The sequence below is a fragment of the Vipera berus genome (assembly GCF_964194415.1).
Source record: "Vipera berus genome assembly, chromosome: 2".
In the NCBI taxonomy this organism is placed as follows: Eukaryota; Metazoa; Chordata; class Lepidosauria; order Squamata; family Viperidae; genus Vipera; species Vipera berus.
Window position 1 is genome coordinate 131,183,457 of NC_138203.1, and position 21,418 is coordinate 131,204,874.

General features: G+C 39.9%; 1 protein-coding gene across 1 annotated transcript in view; it reads left to right on the top strand.

Moving 5' to 3' along the window:
* LRP1 (LDL receptor related protein 1) overlaps nt 1-21,418 on the top strand; it is a 323,131-nt gene that overhangs the window by 86,066 nt on the left and 215,647 nt on the right. Inside the window, exons 3-4 of the mRNA XM_081319473.1 lie at nt 6,726-6,848; nt 16,140-16,277. Coding sequence (XP_081175599.1) covers nt 6,726-6,848; nt 16,140-16,277 — 261 coding nt within the window. The remainder of the gene's footprint in view (nt 1-6,725; nt 6,849-16,139; nt 16,278-21,418) is intronic.

The window sequence follows — 21,418 nt, forward strand, 5'->3', positions numbered from 1 at the left end:
TGCAGCTACTGGGTGTGCTGTAGGCATTGGTTCAAAACCTTCATTCTTCTACAGACTCCTTGCATTATTATCTCTGCAAGAATTGTTTGCATAAGGATTTCAGAAAAATGTATTTCGCAATGCCGCTGGCTGGCTGTATCTTGATTCAGCTGCTGCTTTTGTGATTAAGATGCTGCACTAGAAGTTAATTCTAGTCTACTTACTCTCAGCTATAGACTGAGAGGGTATCAGGGTGTCTTTGAGGCAGTCACTGTCCCTCAGCCCAGCCTATCTCACAGGGTAAATTTTTGTGTGGAAAAAACTGAAAGAGGGACAACTCCCTTGTGTTCCTGGATGAAAAGCAAGATAGAATTCCGACAACAAGCAAGGGCTTGGAAAAAGTGGGAACCTGTAACATTCACAGACTGAGATCGTGCTTCTCGGTTGGAAAGGAGTCCCACTAAAAAGACTGGGGATTGTTTCTACCTTGGCTTTGATGCGATATATTTCTTTTAATATATCTAAGCATGCTTGGGGGAACCCTTCTTCCAACAATGCTTTGAATGATTGAATCTGTCAGTTTCATTCCTGGTGCTTTTAGATTCTGGATTGCAGCAGTGTGCAATTCTTACAAAGAAACACACACACACACACACACACACCCACCCCTGCCACCCTTTTTCCTAATCCATTCATTTTTTGGATGCCGTGATACTTTTTCAATCTTATTGCTCCATAGTGTCAGAGCTCCTTAGGGTTAATGGTATTGATTTTGAGGTTTTGATGGCAATTTATTTTGTATGCATGTCATTTGGCAAAGCTCGGAGGCATAGAAGATGGGCAGCAATTAGCAGATAGCAACTGTGCCATTTAGGAATCTTTCCTGACAAATTGACTCAAATGGCACAAGAGACAAGAGCGAAGAATTAACGGCTTGCTTACCAAGCAGGACCACCAAAAAAAATAATAATTAATGTTTTCTGCAGCAGACCTCTGGCTGCCTATACTATACCCCATGAATCTTCTCATTTAAGCACTGGAGACTGGAGACAAGAGATACAGTTTTCTCTGCAAACATTAGAGCATTTGATGTCCAGTTGAATACAAGGGCACTTCTGATGGATTAGATACTGAAGTGGGGTAACAGAGGAACATTGTGAATTTCCTGAGGTTTATTGGTGGCTTGCTGGATCGAGTCAAGGCCTGTCTAGGTCATTTACCAGTCAATAATTAGCTGTAGTCCTCCAGAAACATATGATGTCAACTACTGTTTCTCTACAGCATTTGGTCCTTTGTTCAAACATGAATGTTCTATTTCAGGTGTTCTCAACTTTTTTTACATCTCTTTATCCCACCAATCAATCTGTCAAAGAATCTGGACTGTACCATGGCAGAAACAAAGCAAACATTTTTTTTTATTTTTTGAAAAGAATATTTATCAGTAGTGTACAAACTTACCAGATCCGAATTGTTCGCAAATTTGTAGTGCCCTGAAATACAGTTTCAGAAACAGCTGTATGATACGTTTGGAGCTGGTACTACTAATGCAGGCTTGAAACGTCCGCAAGATTGAAATTGTTTCAAACTTGAAGAAACTTTTGTCACATTTTTACATTGATACCATATGTTTATAGGCATTTATCTGCTTGCAAGTAGCAGGTATATGAGGAGGAGGAGCTGACTCCTTGAAGTAATGCATAGTGACAGATGTACTATTATATCTGCAAGTAAGGAAAAGGACATTAACTCTGGATCCCTTAAGATCCCCTCCAACCAGGGGTGTGTTGAAAGGAGGCAATAACTAGTTCTGATGATGCAGCAATGTGCTTTTCAAAACTGAATATTTCAGCAAAGATATCTGAGGAACAATTCCAGTAATAGCAGGATTCTCCAACCACGACTCCAGTAAAGCTTCCAATGAAATCGAACTTTCTCATTAAATTCAGGAATCTGCCCCGAATAATATAATTGAACTAAATTTGAAATCCCCAAGGAATACATTTGTTTTTTTTTAATGTAATAGTAGCAGGGAAAAAAGTAATTATAATGGTTTTGGTTGTTTTACTCAAAAAAACTGAAGGGCAAGTTATTTTTTCTTAAGTGTGAATGCTAAAGGTATGAATATATGAAGTACTTAAGGAGGATTTTTTCTCTCTTCCTGATATAACCATACTCTGTAATAATTGTTAATATGATAGAGAGGCATCAGATGTACGCCTAATCTCATTGATCATACATCTGCTTCAAATAGGATTGAAGTAGTCCTCGACTTACGAGCATAATTGACCCCAAAATTTGTGTTGCTAAGTGAGACATTTGTTAAATGGGGTTTGCCCCATTTTGCGAGCTTTCTTGCCACAGTTATTAAGTGAGTCACTGCAGGTTGTGGTTGTTAAGTGAATCTGGCTTTCCCATTGACTTTGCTTGTCAGAAGGTAGCAGAAGATGACCACATGACCCCTGGATGCTACAGTTGTCATAAATATAAAGTCAGTTGCCAAGCTTCTGAATTTTGATCACATGACCATGGGGATGCTGCAATGGCCGTGAGACCATAAGTCACTTTTTTTCAGCACCATTGTAACATTGAATGGTCACCAAATGAACTGTGGTAAGTCAAGGACTACCTGTAATAGCCAGAGACCTTAAGAATTAAATAGGTGTATGGACAAATAACAGGGACGCGGTGGCTCAGTGGGTTAGGACGCTGAGCTTGTCGATCAGAAGGTCAGCACTTTGGCGGGTCGATCCCGAGTGCCGCGTAACAGAGTGAGCGCCTGTTACTCGTCCCAGCTTCTGCCAACCTAGCAGTTCGAAAGCACGTAAAAAATGCAAGTAGAAAAATAGGGACCACTCCGGTGGGAAGGTAACAGCGCTCCGTGCGCCTTTGGCGTCTAGTCATGCTGGCCACATGACCACGGAGACGTCCTCGGACAAGCGCTGGCTCTTCGGCTTTGAAATGGAGATGAGCACCGGCCCCTAGAGTTGGAAATGACTAGCATGCATGTGCGGGGGAACCTTTATCTTTACCTTATGGACAAATAAAAATGTGGGATAAATTTGGATCCATAAATCACAACATTGCAGGTTTCGTTACATTAAGGAAATCAATGTAAGTTATTAATTAGGTGCTTAAGTTCCCGTAGTTTCAGTATAATTAGAGTTGAACCCTAGGCCAAAAAATGCATTGTTTTTCCCACTCTGCCTGGACAAACTCAATTGTTAAATGTGTTATTAGCTTTCTTTCCTGCTCTGCCTGGACTAGCAGGAAGGAGCGTTTTACACAGAGTAGCTATGTGTGTAAGAATCTAACTCCTCATTCTCTGGCTAAACATCACCCCTGGCTCTCAAACGTTTCTCTGGGATAAAGAGTCAATGGCCTTCATCTTCCTTCCAATCACTGTCTTTCTCAGGATGGCCGAGAGCTTTCTTTGAGAACGTTCTCTGAACATTATTGATTGGTATTTAGCATTGAATGAAGCAGAATTACGTGAAAACACATTCTTAATGCTTGCATGCTCTTTTACCTTCTTATTTGGAAAGAATTTTTCTGTTTCAAAGGGCAAACAGTTTGAGGGGATGGACAGCTTTCTGAAAGACATCCTTTAGCCAAACGTATGCTTTGTTTGCAGGGAACAACTCCTCCATGCAGAAATAATTGCATCAGAAGCTTGCTTGCAGCAAAAGCAGGCAAGCACTCTTTTCCCCCATTCAGGGCCGATTCGCATCAGAGGTAATCTCTTAGGAACCCTTACGCTGGCTGGTAGCGAACAAGGCCAGAGTTTATCCCACACTGCTTTCCTTGCACTTGTAAGAGCATCACCGTGTCATGCAACTTTTCCCTCGTGTTGTCTCTTAAGAATAATCCAGAGGGAATGAAGGAATTATTTTTAATTGAAATAAACACTATTCCTTGATAGTCTTTATCACATTTGTAGGTGGTGTATCTGTCCATGTACACATGCTGTCTATTGGCTCAGCAGGGCCCCCCCACACCTTTTGGGAGCTAGGGACTGGTTCTGTGGAGGGAAGTTTTTCCACAGACTGGGAGGGAAGTGGTTTCACATGCTGCCTGGATCCCATGCATGTGCCGATGGGGCTTTACTCAATTGCCTGGCCAGTTCCTGGTGGACCATGGACCAGTTCCTGAGGTTGGGGACCTCTGTATTAGCTGACACACCTCTCCATCTCTCTCTCTCTCTCTCTCCCTCCACCCCCTTCTCTCTCTCTCTCTCTCTCTCTCTCTCTCTCTCTCTCTCTCTCTCTCTCTCTCTCTCTCTCTCTCTCTCTCTCTCTCTCCCTCCCTCCCTCCCTCCCTCCCTCCTTCCCTCCCTCCCTCCCTCCCCCCCTTTATCACTCCAAGTTCACATTCTTTCTATTTGGTTTCCTTGTCCCTTATCACACATTTCCTTTTTCAATTCGCCTTGGGCTTGTTATCCTATGTAATCAAAGAAGCCAGTGCATGCACAAAAGCATGGAAATTTGGTCATGAAGCTCAGCAGCTAAGCATCTATTTTGAAAGAAGCTATGTAACTCTAGATCTGTTGCTGGCCCTCCAAGCTGGGGTCTATTCCTGCTGGTGTTTTCTTGAGATGGGAATTCATTTAGTGACCGTTTGAAGTTACAGAGGCACTGGAAAAAGTGACTTACAACTATTTTTCATGGTTACAACCATGGTCACCTGATTTTACCTTTAGATGTTTGGCAACTGGTTCATATTTATGATGGTTGCCGTGTCCCAGGGTCATGTGATCACCTTTTGCGACCTTCTGACAAGCAAAGCCAATGAGGAAGCCAGATTCACTTAACAACCAGGCTACTAAGTTAACAACTGCAGTGATTCACTTAACAAATGTGACAAGAAAAGTCGTAAAATGGGGCAAAACTCATCTAACAAATTTCTCACTTAGCAACATAAATTCTGGGCTCAATTGTGATCGTAAATCGAGGACTAGCTGTGTAGCAGCTTAAAGAATGAGAAAAAGAGACTGCTAGAAAGGCATGCATGTCTTTAGGAAACCAACTATACAGCAGAGTTGAGTTTTTGAAAGGTACCATCTTTTCTAACTGCTGTGTTGCCTGGGCCTCCTAATACATCAATCTCAATCTTGCTTGTAGTACTTCTGACAGCAAGTATGGAATGAATGAGTCACTGATTTGTTTAATTATTATAATGCTTAATCTGTCAAAATGATATATAGCAAGACTAAACAATGAAAACATTCATTGTAGTAGATCAACATATGTCCATGGTAATAGAGCAAAATGCTTTAGAAATAAATTACTATCTTAATCAGTAATAGCAATGGAAGTGGCAGAGTTACCATCAGCCAGCCCAGTGAGGAGCAAAAATCTGTTGGTAATAACCCAGTAGCAAAGTAATTAACTACCAAGTGGAGAGGAGTACAAACTGATGACCTTGGATAAAATACATATGAAGACTGCTAGGAAAACTTGAGCTTAGCCAGATGAAATAGGAAAGCCTATGGGAAAAATTCAAAGTTGCCCACCTTGATTGTCAGTACAAGAGGGGGGGGGGGGAAGGGGCAATGTTAATCAGGTTTTCAGAATGATTGTATTGTAGACTATATTAATAAGGTAGAGCTCTGCCTTGTGAGGCCAGCTTCCTGACGTGGTCTACTTCAGGGATTCTATTCCTGGTAATATTGGTTTAAAGCAGGGCTCTTCAAACTTGGCCCTCTTATGACGCTGGCTGAGGAATTCTGGGAGTTGAAGTCCACAAGTCATAAAAGGGCCAAGTTTGAAGACCCCTGGTCTACTTCGAAGAGTTGATATATATGCTTTTGGGGAGGAGCTCAGTTGTTACCATTTTCCAGAATGAGTCTGACTTCTGAGAAAGGCCATTTAGTTCGATGGGAGGTATATCCAAAAGCAGGGCCTCCTGGCTTCATCCCCCCCTCACTTCATAGAAACTGGGATCAGCCCACAGTTTCTTCTGGAATGAGGGATTCCAACTGGAGTACAGTTGTGATCCTACAGATATTAACTCCTCTGTCTTCCCCAGCCTGTTATCTTCTGTATATGCTGAGAGTACAGTTCCAGAGAATTCAGCACATATGTGTGTTGACAGATTGGGGAAGGCCATGCTAGAAGAATGGTGCATGCAATAAAGCAGAAAGTTTGCAGGTTGACCAAGTGGCTACCAGTGTTTACAACTTCTCAGTGAATAGTTCTGTTTGGATGTTTAGTTTGTTAACTCTTTATTTAGGTGTAGTTTTACTACGATAGGATCCCCTGTCCCTGTAAGTTGTTGAGATGCTGGCTGTATAAATTTAAGCAAAAGGTAGAACTGAAGGAATGGCCATGGTAGTTTTTGTAAAAGTCAGATTTGAGATTCTTACAGTTTTTCCAGTGCAAACACTATTTACAATTTAAAATGATGGTTCCTGGTTTGTGTCTTTGTTCAAGCCTTTCATGTCTGAACTGTAAATTCCTGAGAGGTTTATTCAAATTAAATGGTGTTTAAAAAAATCTGTTCTATATTTTTGCTCTTGCTTTGCTCTGGTGAATACCTTTCATTTTTAAGAGTCTTCGTTCCTGAAGTATCATAAATATGCACGAGCCCAATGGCACTGTCAAAATTGGTTGCTTTTTAAATAGCCAGCCTTTGAAATTATTGTCAGGGACATACAACATAGAATCATAAGGCTGGAAGGGACCTCCATGTTTTACACAACCATCTTAATTTTTTTATGCTTTCTTTTTTTCTTGCCTTTCTTTCTCCAGCACCGAAGACATGTAGCCCCAAACAGTTTGCCTGTAAAGATCAGATCACATGTATATCCAAGGGCTGGAGATGTGACGGAGAGAAGGACTGTCCAGATGGCTCTGATGAATCACCAGATATATGTAGGTATCTTTACTTCCTCTTCTTTTCCCTAGTAATTATTTTTACAACTATTTTTATTTGGTGACCTCGATTTCTTTCCATTCAACTTTTTCTGAGGGTGCAAAATGCACGGCACGCTTCTCACTGCTTTGGGAACACTGAAAAACAAAACAGCACAGGGAGAGGTTTCGTAAGAATTCTCCCACTTCTCCAGTTTGGAAAATATCATTTATTATTCACGTTTCTGTGCAAGTTTTATTTATGGGCAACTGTTCCTCATTGGGTTTTATGCAAAATTGGCTGAGAAAGCCTTTCCCCACTTCCACTTTTCTGATGAGTTTCCCTTCCCCGTCTTCTTCCCCTTTTTTGGCTTCCTCCTGTAGAAACCACTGACTTCTTAGGATGATAGTGTTCCTAACTGAAGAGTCTTTAAAAATTGCCTGATTACTAATCTGCTGGAGAAAATTTTTTTCCAGCAGAGAATTTTACATCATATGGAGTATTAATTCTCTTAACTGAAGTTGCTGGAGTGTGAACTGTGGGCTTTCTGCCTGTAAAGTATGTGCTCAGTCATTGAGCTATATTCCTTTCCCAAAATAAGTATGTTATGGATGGTCAAAATGCCTTCCCTGCTGCTGCTCCAGAAGCATTATTAGGACAAGTTAAAAGGAAGTTTGGACTTCTTTATAAATGTTAGAAAGTGTCCCTTGGCAGAGGAAGAGCCTTAATATTGCTTTGATTTGTGAGAATTGCCAATGAGAGCTATTTAGAATAGCCAGCAGGCATTCCGTAGATAGTGGGAAATTCAGGAATAGTTGAAAATAAAAGGAAGGGATGCTGACTCAAACAGTTCCCTGCTACCTAGCTTTTAACCCTCATAATTAAACCCAGAATTTAAATCCACTGGTTCCCCTGCTTTGTGTGAGCTTAGGGACTGTAAATTAATTCATTAAGATTTATGTCTCACCTTTCGTCCATGATCTTAAGATAGTGGACATATGACTCCTCAATTTTTGCCCACAACCAACTTGTAAGATAGGTTGGGCTGGGACTTAGGAGTGGGATATGAAGTCATAGAGAGATCTTCCGGGGGGGGGGGGGGGAGAAACAGTGGTTTTCAACAATAAAAATTCAAGTTAGAATAGTTGATGGTATGTCCCCAGATGGAATTTCTGGATACAAGAGGAAAGGCTTTTTCTATTATTTTTTCTTTATTTTTTTAAAAGATCTTTCTCTGTATTTGCATTCATAGAAATCAGGGGGGGAAAGGGGACTTCTCAAGCTTTCTTGGAAGGCTTTTTTGATTTGATGTTTACGTTTAATATGTTTTAGTGGATGCTTTCGATTTGTTTAATTTAATATAATTTAATAGATGAGGGAATAGACAGGGAATTCATCAGATTTGTAGATGACACTAAACTGGCAGGAAGACAAGCTCAGCATCCAAAAAGATCTTGACAAACTTGAACAATGGGCCCTATCCAACAAAAGGAATTTTAATGTGGAGAAAAACAAAGTTTTGAATTTAGGCAGGAAAAACCAAAGGTATAAGTACAGATTAGGCGAGAGGGACCTTGGAGTCTTAGTGGATAATCACTTGATTATGAGCCAGCAGTGTGCAGCAGCAGCCAAAAAAGCTAATACAATCAATCCTGGATTGTATAAACAGAGACATAGAATCAGGATCACACGAAGTATTAGTACCGCTTTATAAAACCTTAGTAAGACCACAGCTGGAATACTGCAACCAATTTTGGTCACCATGCTACAAAAAAGATGTTGAGACTTTGGAAAAAGTTCAGAGAAGAGCAACTAAAATGATCAAAGCCTGGAGTTTATTATTATTATTATGGTACGCGAGTACCTGGCTGATGGTACGCATAGGATGGGTTGAACAGCACTGTAAAAAATGTAAAAAAAGCTTTTTTTTTACACTAACCTGCTTTCATCTGCATTTCGTTTCTCCATTCCCTTCTCAGCCTTCGCCATGCATGTGTGGGACAAAAAAAAGGTTCCATGAGACTTTCTAACTTCTCACGAGATCTCACGAGAAGTTAGAATGTCTCATGGAACTTTTTTTTTTTACTGATAGTCCCACAAACACGTGGTGGAAGCTGAGAAGCAAATGGAGAAATGGAATGCAGCTGAAAGCAGGTTAGTAAAAAAAATGCGCTGGGAGGCTTCAGAGCGCCGAGCGCAGGCGGCTTCTGAGTGCCAGGAGACTTCTGAGCGCCCTGCATAAGTATGAATCAGTTGCCAAATATCCGAATGTAAATCACATGACCCTGGGGATGCTGCAACATTCATAAGTGTGAAAAATGGTCATAAGTCACTTTTTTCAGTGCTGTTGTAACTTCAAACAGTCACTAAGCAAATTGTAAGTCAAGGACTACCTGTACTTTATCATTTTTTCCCTTTTTGGGGGGGGTCGAGTTTTTGACAACTTGGTGGGCGACTGGTGGTACTCGGATATTGCCTTATCCTAAAAGTGGTACAATGGATGAAAAGCCCTGTTTTAGTAGATGCTTTGATATTGTTACTGAGATGTATTTGTAGCCATTATAGTTATTTTTACAAGCTGAATAAACAGACTAGGGGAAAAAAAAGAGGAAATACAAAATGTCTCTGTCTGTCTGTCTGTCTGTCTCTCTCTCTCTTTCTCTCTCTCTCTGTGTGTGTGTGTGTGTGTGTGTGTATGAATGAATGAATGAAACAAGAAACTATTTCACTAGAGTTGACTGTGGAGGACTGTTAAAAATATCCTAAGTGATTGAAGAGATGCTGAATGAGTTCTTTCTATCTGTCACAGAAAATGTGGCACAAAAATAATAATAATAATAATAATAATAATAATAATAATAATAATAATAATAATAATAATAATAATAATAATAATAATAATAATAATAATAATAATAATAATTTTATTTGTATACCGCCCTTCTCCCGAAGGACTCAGGGCGGTGAACAGGGCAATACATGTTAAAAGACAAGAATACAAAAATTAAAAGAGATTAAACAAGATGCCCCAAAACTATAACAATAAGTTAAAATACATTGAACAGTAATAAAACCCAAGCCCATCACCCATCAGGCCAGGCCGGCTTGTTCGAACAAATAAGTCTTTAGATTGCGCCGGAAGGAGTAAAGGTTGGGCGCCGTCCGGAGCTCATCCGGAAGATGGTTCCATAAATCCGGCGCGCCCACAGAGAACGCCCTCCCCCTGGGGGCCACCAGTCGACATTCTTTGACCGGTGGCACCCTGAGGAGGCCCTCTCTGTGGGAGCGCACTGGGCGGAGGGAAGTTGATGCCGGCCGCAGGTGCTCCCTGAGGTATTCCGGACCCATGCCATGTAGGGCTTTGTAGGTCATTACCAGCATAACTGACATTTTAAAAAATTGTCTTGGGCATAAAAAGTAGTGTCAAGAAACAAAATTCCAATCTTTTTATAAAATTACAAAAGTCACATCACTAGATCATTTTCCAGAAAGTTCTAGGGACTGTTCAGGAAATGATAGGCTGGGTAGTTTAATAGCTATGGCCAATAAGTTTCTATAACTAATAAAAGCCACAATTAAAAATTATCAGGGATACAAGAGAAAAGTATTAATGAAGAAAAATCCATGGATTTTGAATTATTTTTTTAAGAATAATTAGGAAAGAAATTAAAAATAAGCCGCCTTTATAGAAGTATGTGATACAATCCCATTATAAATAGTACTGACTGACTTGGAAAAGAATACTGAAGAACTGGAATAGACACAGTAAAAAAGGAACTAAAATGATTTTAGGGGCTGAAGTAACTTCCCATGAAGAATTGCATGTCAGGCTTTTAGCATTAGAAAAGAGGAAAAAGGAAGATACAAAGTATGCGTAAAATGATGCATGTTATAGAGAAATTTTATAGGATGGAGGGTTATTTCCACTTTATAATTTTATCCCCGGCCTAAGGTTATCCAGCAAACTGAATGGAGCGAGGTTCAGGGCAGATAAAATGGAGTATTATTTTCCACACTAGATAGCAAAGGATTGGAATTTGTTCCAGCAAGGTGGGAAGGGCTGACCCCCAACCTAGCCTTAAAAGGAGATGATGCAGATCCATAGCAGAGAAAAATATCAATGCCTGAGTCATGATGGCATTTGGGATTGTCAGGTTCAGAAGGACAGGCTCTTGATGTTATGTCTGAAGTAAGGGAATGGGAAGGTGCTGTTGCAGCCATGTTCTGCTTGTGGAGCTTACCCAAAAACATCTAGGTGGTAGGATCTTGGGTTAGATGAAGCTTTTTGGATCCTTGTTTTTAGCTGCAAGAAAAATGGGACCAAACAAATTCCTCATCTGTTGGTCCAATGCAATTAATTCCTGATTATAACAAGAAAGCAGATTTGGCCTCTGGGATGTCTGCCAATTTTCTCCAGGGCAATATTTTGAAATAGACAATCATTGCGAAATATTTGACAGAGGCCAGATGTTAAGTGTTCTTTTGTATAGATGTGCCTCTGGAATAAGACACTGATTGTAGTAAGACAATGACAAATTCCAGCTGATCTCAGTTTGCCTCTAAATTTGAGAATTGAATCAATTCAAATATTCAAATATTATCAGTTTTTCCATATTGTTATTTGATGTCTAATGGAAGAACTTGTGGAAGATCAAAGCAGCTATAATAATATTTTTTACTATTTTCTGGTTGCAAAATTAACAAATGCAATTTATGAGTTTTAGTAGCAAATGCTACACAATTCTGTGTCAATAGATTGCTCACTGGAGCGCAATAATAATTACACTTTGTCAAATATAATTTTTTTAAAAAAGAAAAAAATGCTTCAATTCTGTGGACAGTTAAAATAACTGTAGAATATGCTATTTATTAAGGGGGGATTGGTGCCTTGTTGAAGTTCTTAACTCAAATTATTATATTCCATTTTCCTTGCCCTTCACCAAAATTTGTTCTATGAACAAAATAATATATTCAAGATAATAGATTCAAAATAATAGATTCAAGGTGTTGGTAATGACTTACAAAGCCCTACATGGCATGGGTCCGGAGTACGTAAGGGAGCACCTGCGGCCGGCGTCAACTTCCCTCCGTCCAGTGCGCTCCCACAGAGAGGGCCTCCTCAGGGTCCCTCCGATCAAAGAATGTCGATTGGTGGCCCCTAGGGGGAGGGCGTTCTCTGTGGGCGCGCCAGACCTGTGGAACCACTTGCTGGTCGAGCTCCGGATGGCCCCCGACCTTCGCTCCTTCCGGCGGGATCTAAAAACTTATTTATTTGAGCAATCCGGCCTGGTTTGATGGGTTAAGGGTTGGGTTTTTAACATGGTTTTAATTACTGTTTATATCGGGCATAATATTTAATTGTTTTTTAACTTTTGTACTTCGTTTTTAATATTTATTGCCCTGTACACCGCCCTGAGTCCTTCGGGAGAAGGGCGGTATAAAAATTTAATAATAATAATAATAATAATAATAATAATAATAATAATAATAATAATAATAATAATAATAATAATAAGAAGAAGAAGAAGAAGAAGAAGAAGAAGAAGAAGAAGAAGAAGAAGGCAGTTTTGGTTGACTTGCTAACTGCACTTTAGTTTTCTTGAAAAAAATGTGGATTGTATATTTTACTTAGCATGATTCTGTGCTTATTATAGCACACAGATATGTTTTCCCCAATTTGATGATGTTGGATTACAGTTCCTAGCATTCTAAATCAACTTAGATTTCTGGGGTGAGGAGGAGATGATGTTAATAAACTAAGTAAAAACCCAATATTAAAAAACAAACAATAACTGAATGCATTTCATTTTGGTCAGCACAGAACTATGGTTGTGAAGTATGAAAAAAAGAGGGACCCTGATTTATGAAGCTTATCTCATGTGCCAACATCATTGTTATTGCTAATACTGATACTAGAAATTCATTGAAAGGGGGAGGGATTTCAAGAGAAAGCCTTCTAACCCTAAAAAGATAAGGGGGCGTCAACGTGGTGCCATAGTGGCGTGAGAAAGGACTGGTTAAACAGCTACAGAAGATGGAGAACCTCTCACTCAGTCCTCTGTTAGCAGTGACAGGCAAGAGTTACCCCAGACAGGATTTGGAGATAAAGGAAACGGGAGGGGAAAGCTGGAGGTGTCTTTGTTAATATCCAAGTGGGTTAGATGAAGTCAAGCTGACAAACATTTGCATGCAAACACGAGGAAATCTCAAGCATATTCCAAACAATGGAGTCCCTGGTTGGGATGAACTCATTATTGCTAATGTAGCCTCTTCTTGGTTGTTCCCACAGATTTTAGAAAGCACCTATTAATTTAAACGCAGACACTAATTATTAATTAAGGTTTTGGGCTGCTGACAAATTTGGGGTCAATACCGACAGAGGCTTTCCTCTGAGCTTTCTAGCCAAACATAACTATTTATTAACGCAGGCATCATCCATTGATCAGCCAGAGATCAAGTGGCTTTACTGTCATTCTAAAGGCAATCATTTGGAGAGGCTGCAGCTGAGGACGAGAAGGAACGCAGGATTGTTTGAACAGATCTTCTGATAGACCAGCTTCTTTGGCTGTCCCTCGCCTTGTCATTTCAGCAGGGGATCAGAAGATGTTTTTGAACAATAAGTGCCTGGGTTTGCATGCTTATGTCTCTCCTCAGTTCCTTTCTTTTGGAATGTTGTCTCTTGCAACATCCTTACAAGGATTCTGTTGTATAGACAATACGTAAGCTATTACAGGATTCTGAAATGTTTCAAAATTATGAGTAAATAAGGGACTCAGAAGTTGCATTATATGTTTGATTGCTCTGGGCCAAGCAAAAGTCCTCGATGAAAGGGACTGACACAATCAGAACACATCTGGAAAGATGGTAGTTGAAGCAGTTAGGCATAGCGCGGACGTGTAACAGGCAACTTGGTGTCCTCCAGATGTTTTGGATTACAGCTCTTGCTCTCCTTGACTATTGGAAGAGACCAGCTTGGCTATCCCTTGCCCATTGTAGAGCAGCTCTTCCATTAAGGATGGTGGCTTAGCATTATTGTACAGGGTTGGGTGAGGTTAAACTCTTTATGCTGAGATACTTAGCAATGGAAGTTTTTCTATCTAGTAAAGACTTAAAAAAAGAGATTTTGGAGGGCAGTAATGGAGTTTCTCTTTTTTGCAAGCAGGGGAGGGGGTATATTACCAAACAAAATTGTCTGTAGAATAAAGATGTTAACCTGTAACAACCTTATGGCTGTGTACAATGATTTACACTAGCTTAGTCTTTAATTTCCGACAATTTCGCTAAATTACAAAGCTTACGTGATAAAGATACAGGCTCAATACTTAGCTTAATATGTACCACGTTACACTTGTATAACATTTTTTAAAACTCAATTTGAAATGTTCTTGCTTGTACAAAGGTAAAAGAGTGAGAGGAGCAAGTAGGGTATTTGGTTGCAAAGGTTGCAAAGCTAAAGCATAAGAAGAATTATTTACTCTGTTAAAAGGAAAATGCTAAGCAACTTTTATTTTAAATCTCAGTGAATGTGGCCTTTATTGATGCTGGTGGGCATTAGAATTATAAGCATTAGTACAGAGTGGCTTATGTTAGGAGGTTTATAAAGATTCCGAATTTAGATATAGGTAGTCATCCAATCATGGCCAATTTCAAGTCTCTGCAGTTTTTCTGGCAAGGTTTTTCAGAAGAGGTTTGCAATGGCCATTCACGGAGAGAAAAACTGACTGGCCCAAGGTCAGTTGTCCATAATCCTGGTTTCCAATGCTGATACTCACTGTTAGAAAATCACTAGCAGTAATAACAATAACAGTTGCCATTTAGTAATAATAATTGCAAAATAGTAGCAGTCCTGACGTTCTACAACAGGGGTGTCAAACTCAATTTCATTGAGGGCCGCATCAGCATTGCGGTTGCCCTCAGGGGGCCGGGTGGGTATGGCCAGGGTGGGCGTGGCCTACTGGGTGGGCGTGGCTAGAGTGCATACGGCCTGCTGGGTGGGCGTGGCCAGCTCTACATCGTTCGCATCAAGGGTGCCTATGGGGGCCTGGGCGGGAGTGGGACAGATCTGAGGGTCTCTGGCAGAAGGAGGGTCTCTGGGCCAGGGCCAGGGCAGTGGGGGCCGTTCCCTCACTGTTTCCAGGATGGCTTCGTGGGCCACATGAAACCACTTCGTGGGCCGGATCTGGCCCTCGGGCCTTGTGTTTGACATGTCTGTTCTACAAGAAACATTTTGTGATATCAAGTTAAAATAAATGTGACTTTTTTTAATGGACTCTAATGTTTTTTCTTTTTTAATCCTTAAAATGTCATCCCTGGTTAGCTATTTAGACTCTCAGTTTAGACCTTCTTCTCAATTCTTCCTTTTTCAATTGTATTTATTTCTGGATTGTAGCCAACTCAATTAGAGAAGCTAAATATTTATGGGGAAAAGAACAGCAACTTTTAAAGTGGTTTTTATAATGTTAACAATTCCTGACTCATGCAACCCTTTGGGGTGTACCACAAACCTGTCACATGAAATTAATTAGCTCATTTATTAGCTTTTAAAATAAGTAAAGTAGTTTGTTAAGGTTCTTCATGCCAGTAATAATTAAGTGGCTCACGGAAGGACTATTCTACATGGCAGATTATTTTGATTGATGGATCAGCACCCACTAAGGATCCTAACCTGAGCCATAAAAGAATTTGGCTTAATTAATCTTTAATATACAGTTACTCAAACTAATTCGCTTAGTATGTTTCCCTTGGAAACACAGTCTGAGGTTTCATAGCCTTGTGGAAAGAAGGATCTGGGTCAGCAGTAGGTAGCTTTGTGCCCTCCAGATATTTTGGACTGCAGCTACCATAAGACAGCATGGTTTCAGTCTAAGCCATTTACAGTCCAAACTCAAATACATGTTCTCAAATACATGCTTTAAAGCAGGGGTCTTCAAACTTGGCCCTTATATGACTTGTGGACTTCAACTCCCAGAATTCCTCAGCCAGGCACACTATTATTTTCAGGAATAGAATCAAGGAAGCTGGCTATTTACTAAGCCAGTTGAGCGTACATTTCATCAAGGTCTCTTGGAGCGAAGAGTAACATTATGCCTGTTGGATTCCCACATTTATTTCCTTAGCTAATCAATTATATGAAGAGCTCAGGCATTCTCCTTTCCAGATATACTAAAGGAACGTGCAGTGTGTGTCTAAACATCATCCATACACATGAAGTTCTATTTCTTTTTCTAGGATTTTCTGTAGATTTGATTAGAGTAATTGTGCTGGGCCCCTTGGAGACCCTCATAATAGCAATGGCTCTTCCTGTTTTCCAGGTCCACATAGCAAGGTATCGAGGTGCCATCCAAATGAGCACAACTGCCTGGGTACTGATCTTTGCATTTCCATGACCAAGCTTTGCAATGGCGAACGTGATTGTGTAGATGGTTCAGATGAAGGCCCACACTGTAGAGGTAAGTTATACAATCGGGTAAATGCCAGCTAATTAGGAAGAAAAATTCTGAAAATTCTTGGTGTTAAAAAGAAGGTGTTTTGAAGCTGCCATTGTGACCTTGCAGCCAAAGGACAGACATGATTTTAGTTGTGTGTTAAGAAGAGAATGATGATTAAAAGACATTCTTGCTATTAGTAGGATAGCAAGTGATCAAGAAAGCACAATTAATAGTAACTAAATATGGGTAAAGAGGTATAGATATTACTCTACTTATGAACTTTTGTGAACATTCGCTGATACGAACAGACCAGTCCACAAGTCCATCTGAGAAGATCTTTGAAGTCAAGAGAAGGTTGGAAAGGGTTAGTTTCCAATGTTCCACATCTGCATGCAGCATGTAGGTAGCCAATCCTTTCCCGTCTTTTCCCGACTTTTATCTATTGAACATCATGGAAAGTCAGCCAAAAGAAGAAGAAGGAGGAGGAGGAGAAGGAAGAAGAAGAAGAGGAGGAGAAGGAGAGGAAGAAGAAGAAGAAGAGAAAGAAGAAGAAAAGAAAGAAGAAATTGAACACTGAAGTGATCCCAGACCAAGCTTTGAGCCTTTCAGCTTGATAGAGAAAGTGCTGTCATTGTTCAAAATGCAGGACCCTAACATTGAGCGCTTCCCCAAAGTATTGGCCCATCATGCAATCTGCTGCTACAGTGTCATCTATGAGGAATACAGGAAGACCACTACTCAAAATTCACTTCAGGAAAGTAGAAAAACTTGCTGCATCAACTTCAAAGGATGAGCCAACAACATCACCATAACTATCAGGTTTTACCGTGATTCTGTCACTTATGTAAGGTAAGAACTCTATTGCACGTGATTTTTTTTTTAACACTAGTTTGGACTTGTGAACAGAACAGGTTTGTGAACAGTCTCTCGGAACGTAATCTGTTTGTAAGTAGAGTAATGTCTGTACCGTGAAAAAGAGGTGGGGAAAGATTGGAATCATCACATTTTTTTAAAATGAGAAAATGATGTCATACTCTTAAAATGACACAGAACAGTATTATATGAATGGTGCATATAACTGTCATATCCAATGTAGATTTTTGCTCAGTATAAAACAAAGCATCTAATAAATGCATAATAGCTCAGGATATTAGCCTTCAGACACAAGCTTAGAAATTATTGCAGATTGCTGTCATTTCCTCGGAAAAAGAGGGGAAACTGCCCTCTTGCTTTATGAGTTTAAAAGGCAAGATTCTTGTTAATTCTCATTGTTAATCAAAAATACTACATTTATTATGCTTTAGATGCACTGTACATATCTGTAACGGGGTATAATACTATGCTTTATATGCATACTATACATGTCCCTGATTGGGACATAATTTCATTCTTCTGTAAATAATATTATAAAATGCAATTAAGAGGAAATGTAAAAATGTAAAAGCGGCATAAATTAAGGGGGAAAATGAAGTGATTCAGATAAAAATAGGGAATACAAGCCAGAAACAGAAAAAAAAAGTTGCACATACTGGAGAATGCAGGTGTTGTTGTTGTTGTTGTTTTGGTAACTTCAGCCCATCCTTCTATCTTCCTGCAAGGGTTATATAAATGGTTGGAAAACCATTTGAAGAGAGTGCAATAAAGACAGAGAATCTTACTAAACAATAAAACTGCTGTCATGAAAAGCATAAGCAAATGAAAGTAAATGTTCCCTAAGGAAGAGATGAATTATTAGCTTACGGTTTATCAGCATAGTCTAAATAAGAGATAGGCTCTTAATAGAAGAAAGAAATGGATGGTTAGCTGACTGCTTTGCATATTAATTAGTACGGTGAGCTCTGTACACACTTGTTAGGTGTTCAGTGAAGTTCTCTTTCAAGTGAGCTAACATAGAAATTAAGCATGGTGTAGCTCTGGCACCTTGAGCAGTTCAGGAGAAACAAGTGTGCAAAAGGGAAAAAACAACAACAACCCCAAACCTCAAAAAAATAAATAAATCTTATTTCAGTTTCTTTGCCGGCTGCTAAATAGTCCCATTGTCCTTGGGAGGTTTTAATGCTCCCTGGAGGTTTCATGCTGTTCTAGATCAAAGAGGCTAAATTTCTTTATAACTTTGTTCTGTAATCCTATTGGAAAACTCGCTCTCAGCAGAGTTGAATGTTGGAGCCTTTCAGAGCTTGTCACATGAGCAGATTATTCACCTGTAGACTGTCTGTCCTGAAGTGAACTTGAGAGAACACAGCTCTCCTTTGCGCGAGGGAGAAATAACAGGATGCCACTGCTGGCATCTTCATGGATGGCTTTTCCTCGATGCAGAATCTTCTGTGCGATTGAGGGCTCTGCAGTCTGAACACCTGACAGGTAGTCCTCAACTTAGAATCTCACAACTGAGCTCAAAAAAATTGATGTTGGCAAGTGGGAAATTTCTTAAGGGAATTTTGCTCCATTTCACGATTTGTCTCACTATGTTTGTTAAGTGAATCGCTGCAGTTCTTAAAATTACCGTAGTTACACGGTTCTTAAGTGAATCTGGTTTCCCCATTGACTTTGCTTGTCAGGAGGCCACAAAAGGGGGATCACATGACTCCGGGACACTGCAACCATCATAAATGTGAGTCAGTTATCAAGCGTCCAAATCACGTGACCATGGGGATGCTGCAACGTTAATAGGTGTGAAAAATGGTCATGTCACTTTTTTCCCCCAGTGCCGTTGTAACTTCTAACGGTCACTAAACGAACCATTGCAAATCGAGGACTACCTGTATTTGGTCCCGAAACATATTTCTCTGAATTACACATTCTTAGCTACATCCCTGAGTGTAGTATATAGTGTGTCAATAATCCTGCAAAAGTTATTTTCATATCAAATTTTATTGGAACTATTAAGATGTCGATCGTCTCCGTAGCCATGCTGCCCCTCATTGCCAGATAAACATTTAGCCTTCCACCAGATAGGTTGGCAGGGAATGAAAGGAGCAGTCTGTGCTGGACATAGAAGAAGGGGCATTTTTATTCCTCCATGGCCGGCATCAAAAGCAAGAGAGCTGGCTGGTTTGTTGCTGCGTTTCTGTGCTAGCAAAATAGAAATGTAGATTGAATGACATCTCCTGCTGTTCTCTGTGTGTGAAAAGAGGAGGCTGTGATTAGGAAAGCAGGCTGCTGAGACCCCCATCTGTGTGATTTTTTAAAAGTATTATAAAGGCAAGACTGAGGAGATCGTTGGCCCTACAGATATTGTTGAACTAATCTTCCAGCTTTCTTCATCTTTGGCTGTGCTGTCTGGGGTTACTGGGAGTTGTGATTCTGAAACATCTGGAAGATTGTTGGTGGTAAGGTGTAACTTCTGTTAATAGGGGTAATAGGTGCAACCCACGGAAAATCGTAGCAAATGCTGAACTGGCCACACGCTTCTTTGTCTTTCTTTGTCAAAGGTACCTAGAGTCCCAGTTGGATCACAATGTGACCTTTAGTGCAATTTGGATGCCTAGCCCAGCTACCCCCATTTTTTTCTTTTTCTTTTCTTTTCTTTTGAGACTTCTAGACAATAAGGCTGAATGAATGGCTGTTCTAAGATGCCTTGGACGTGTTAAAAAATTGTTTAAGACAACTAAAAAGAGTAATCCCCTCTCCCATGAAATGTAGATCCAGTCAGAACTGTTTTGTTTGTGGCCTTGGCTACCAAGCCCGGGCTTGTTCACCATTGTTGATTTGTTTTATTAGGTCAAATTCCTGCCTTTATCCACTCTCCTTCTCTTTGCTTTTGCTTGTACATAAAATCAGGACATTCTGACTTTGATGATTTTGTAATCTTTTAAACTTCCTTAGTCACTTAGAAAGCATTGAAGCCATAGGCAACTCTTCTCCAGAGCGTTGGAGGTAGTCAGGGCTAGGAAATGAGAGAATTCTGTGAATGAAGGCTGCTTTGAATTGAAAGCTTACTGGAACAAGGAGTGTGTATGTTCCTCTAAAATGGGAAAAAAAATTACATTTGCTTCTCTGAGTTTATAAAAGAAAATAGGTTAGTTGCCAGAGACCATTTGGTGGCCAGATCTTTATTTTTAGGATTGGAAGACAGATGTATATACTCCTGTCTACCACGTCACTTTCAAAGACCCTGTTGCACGTTGGGTGAGGTTTGATTGACAATAGCACCAATTCTGCCTGTATTCACAATTGTTTTTCAGGATTATGAACACAAGAGAAGTAGCCTTTCTTTCTGAGAATTGCCATAGTCATAGTATTAGTCATAGAAGCAGTTATTATGTATATTTTTAATAAATTGTACCATATTGCTCTCTTCAGTGCATCATTCAAAATCAAAGAGCAAGAGTTGAATAAATTTTTTCAGGAGAACTTCACCAACTTGGTGCCCTTCAGATATACTGAACCTATAATTTGCAGCACGTTCAGAGCCAACTGGCCAGGGCAAAAATCAAAGTCGGCTTAAAACAGAACAAACTTCCCATTAATATCGCCCTTCCCTCCCATATATTTAATATTCTCTTCATTTTATTACATTAAAGATGACTTTTTTGGCAGTAGGTTTTGGAGGGGTTGGGGGAATATAACCAAGGTTTGATGGGCTGTAGGCAAAATCGCCACAGGCGGGGGGGGGCCTTTGTGGTCCATATCTGATCCTGAATATCGGAGAAAGAAAGATGGAATGGAAGTGCAAGAGGTAAATAAAGACTGTAGTTCTGAATTCAAAGAGTTTCGCTATATTGTATACAACACAATACTCCAGAAATTGGCAGTCTTCCTTATCCACTTATAATATACAGGTAGTCCTCAACTTATGATCATAATTGAGCCCAAAATTTCTATTGCTAAGTGGGACATTTGTTAAATGAGTTTTGTCCCATTTTACAAACTTTCATGCCACAGTTAAGCGAATCGCTGCAGCTGCTGTTAGTAACATGGTTGTTAAGTGAATCTGGCTTCCCCATTGACTTTGCTTGTCACAAGATTGCAAAAGGGGATCACATGACCCTGGCTCACTGCAACCATCATAAATACAAGTCAGTTGCCAAGAGTCTGAATCTTGATCGCATGACCATGGGGGATGCTGCAAGGGTCACACTTAACTTCATCTGTTAACATTTAACTTCAAGTGTGAAAAATGGCCATAAGGCACATTTTTCAATGCTGTTGTAACTCTGAAT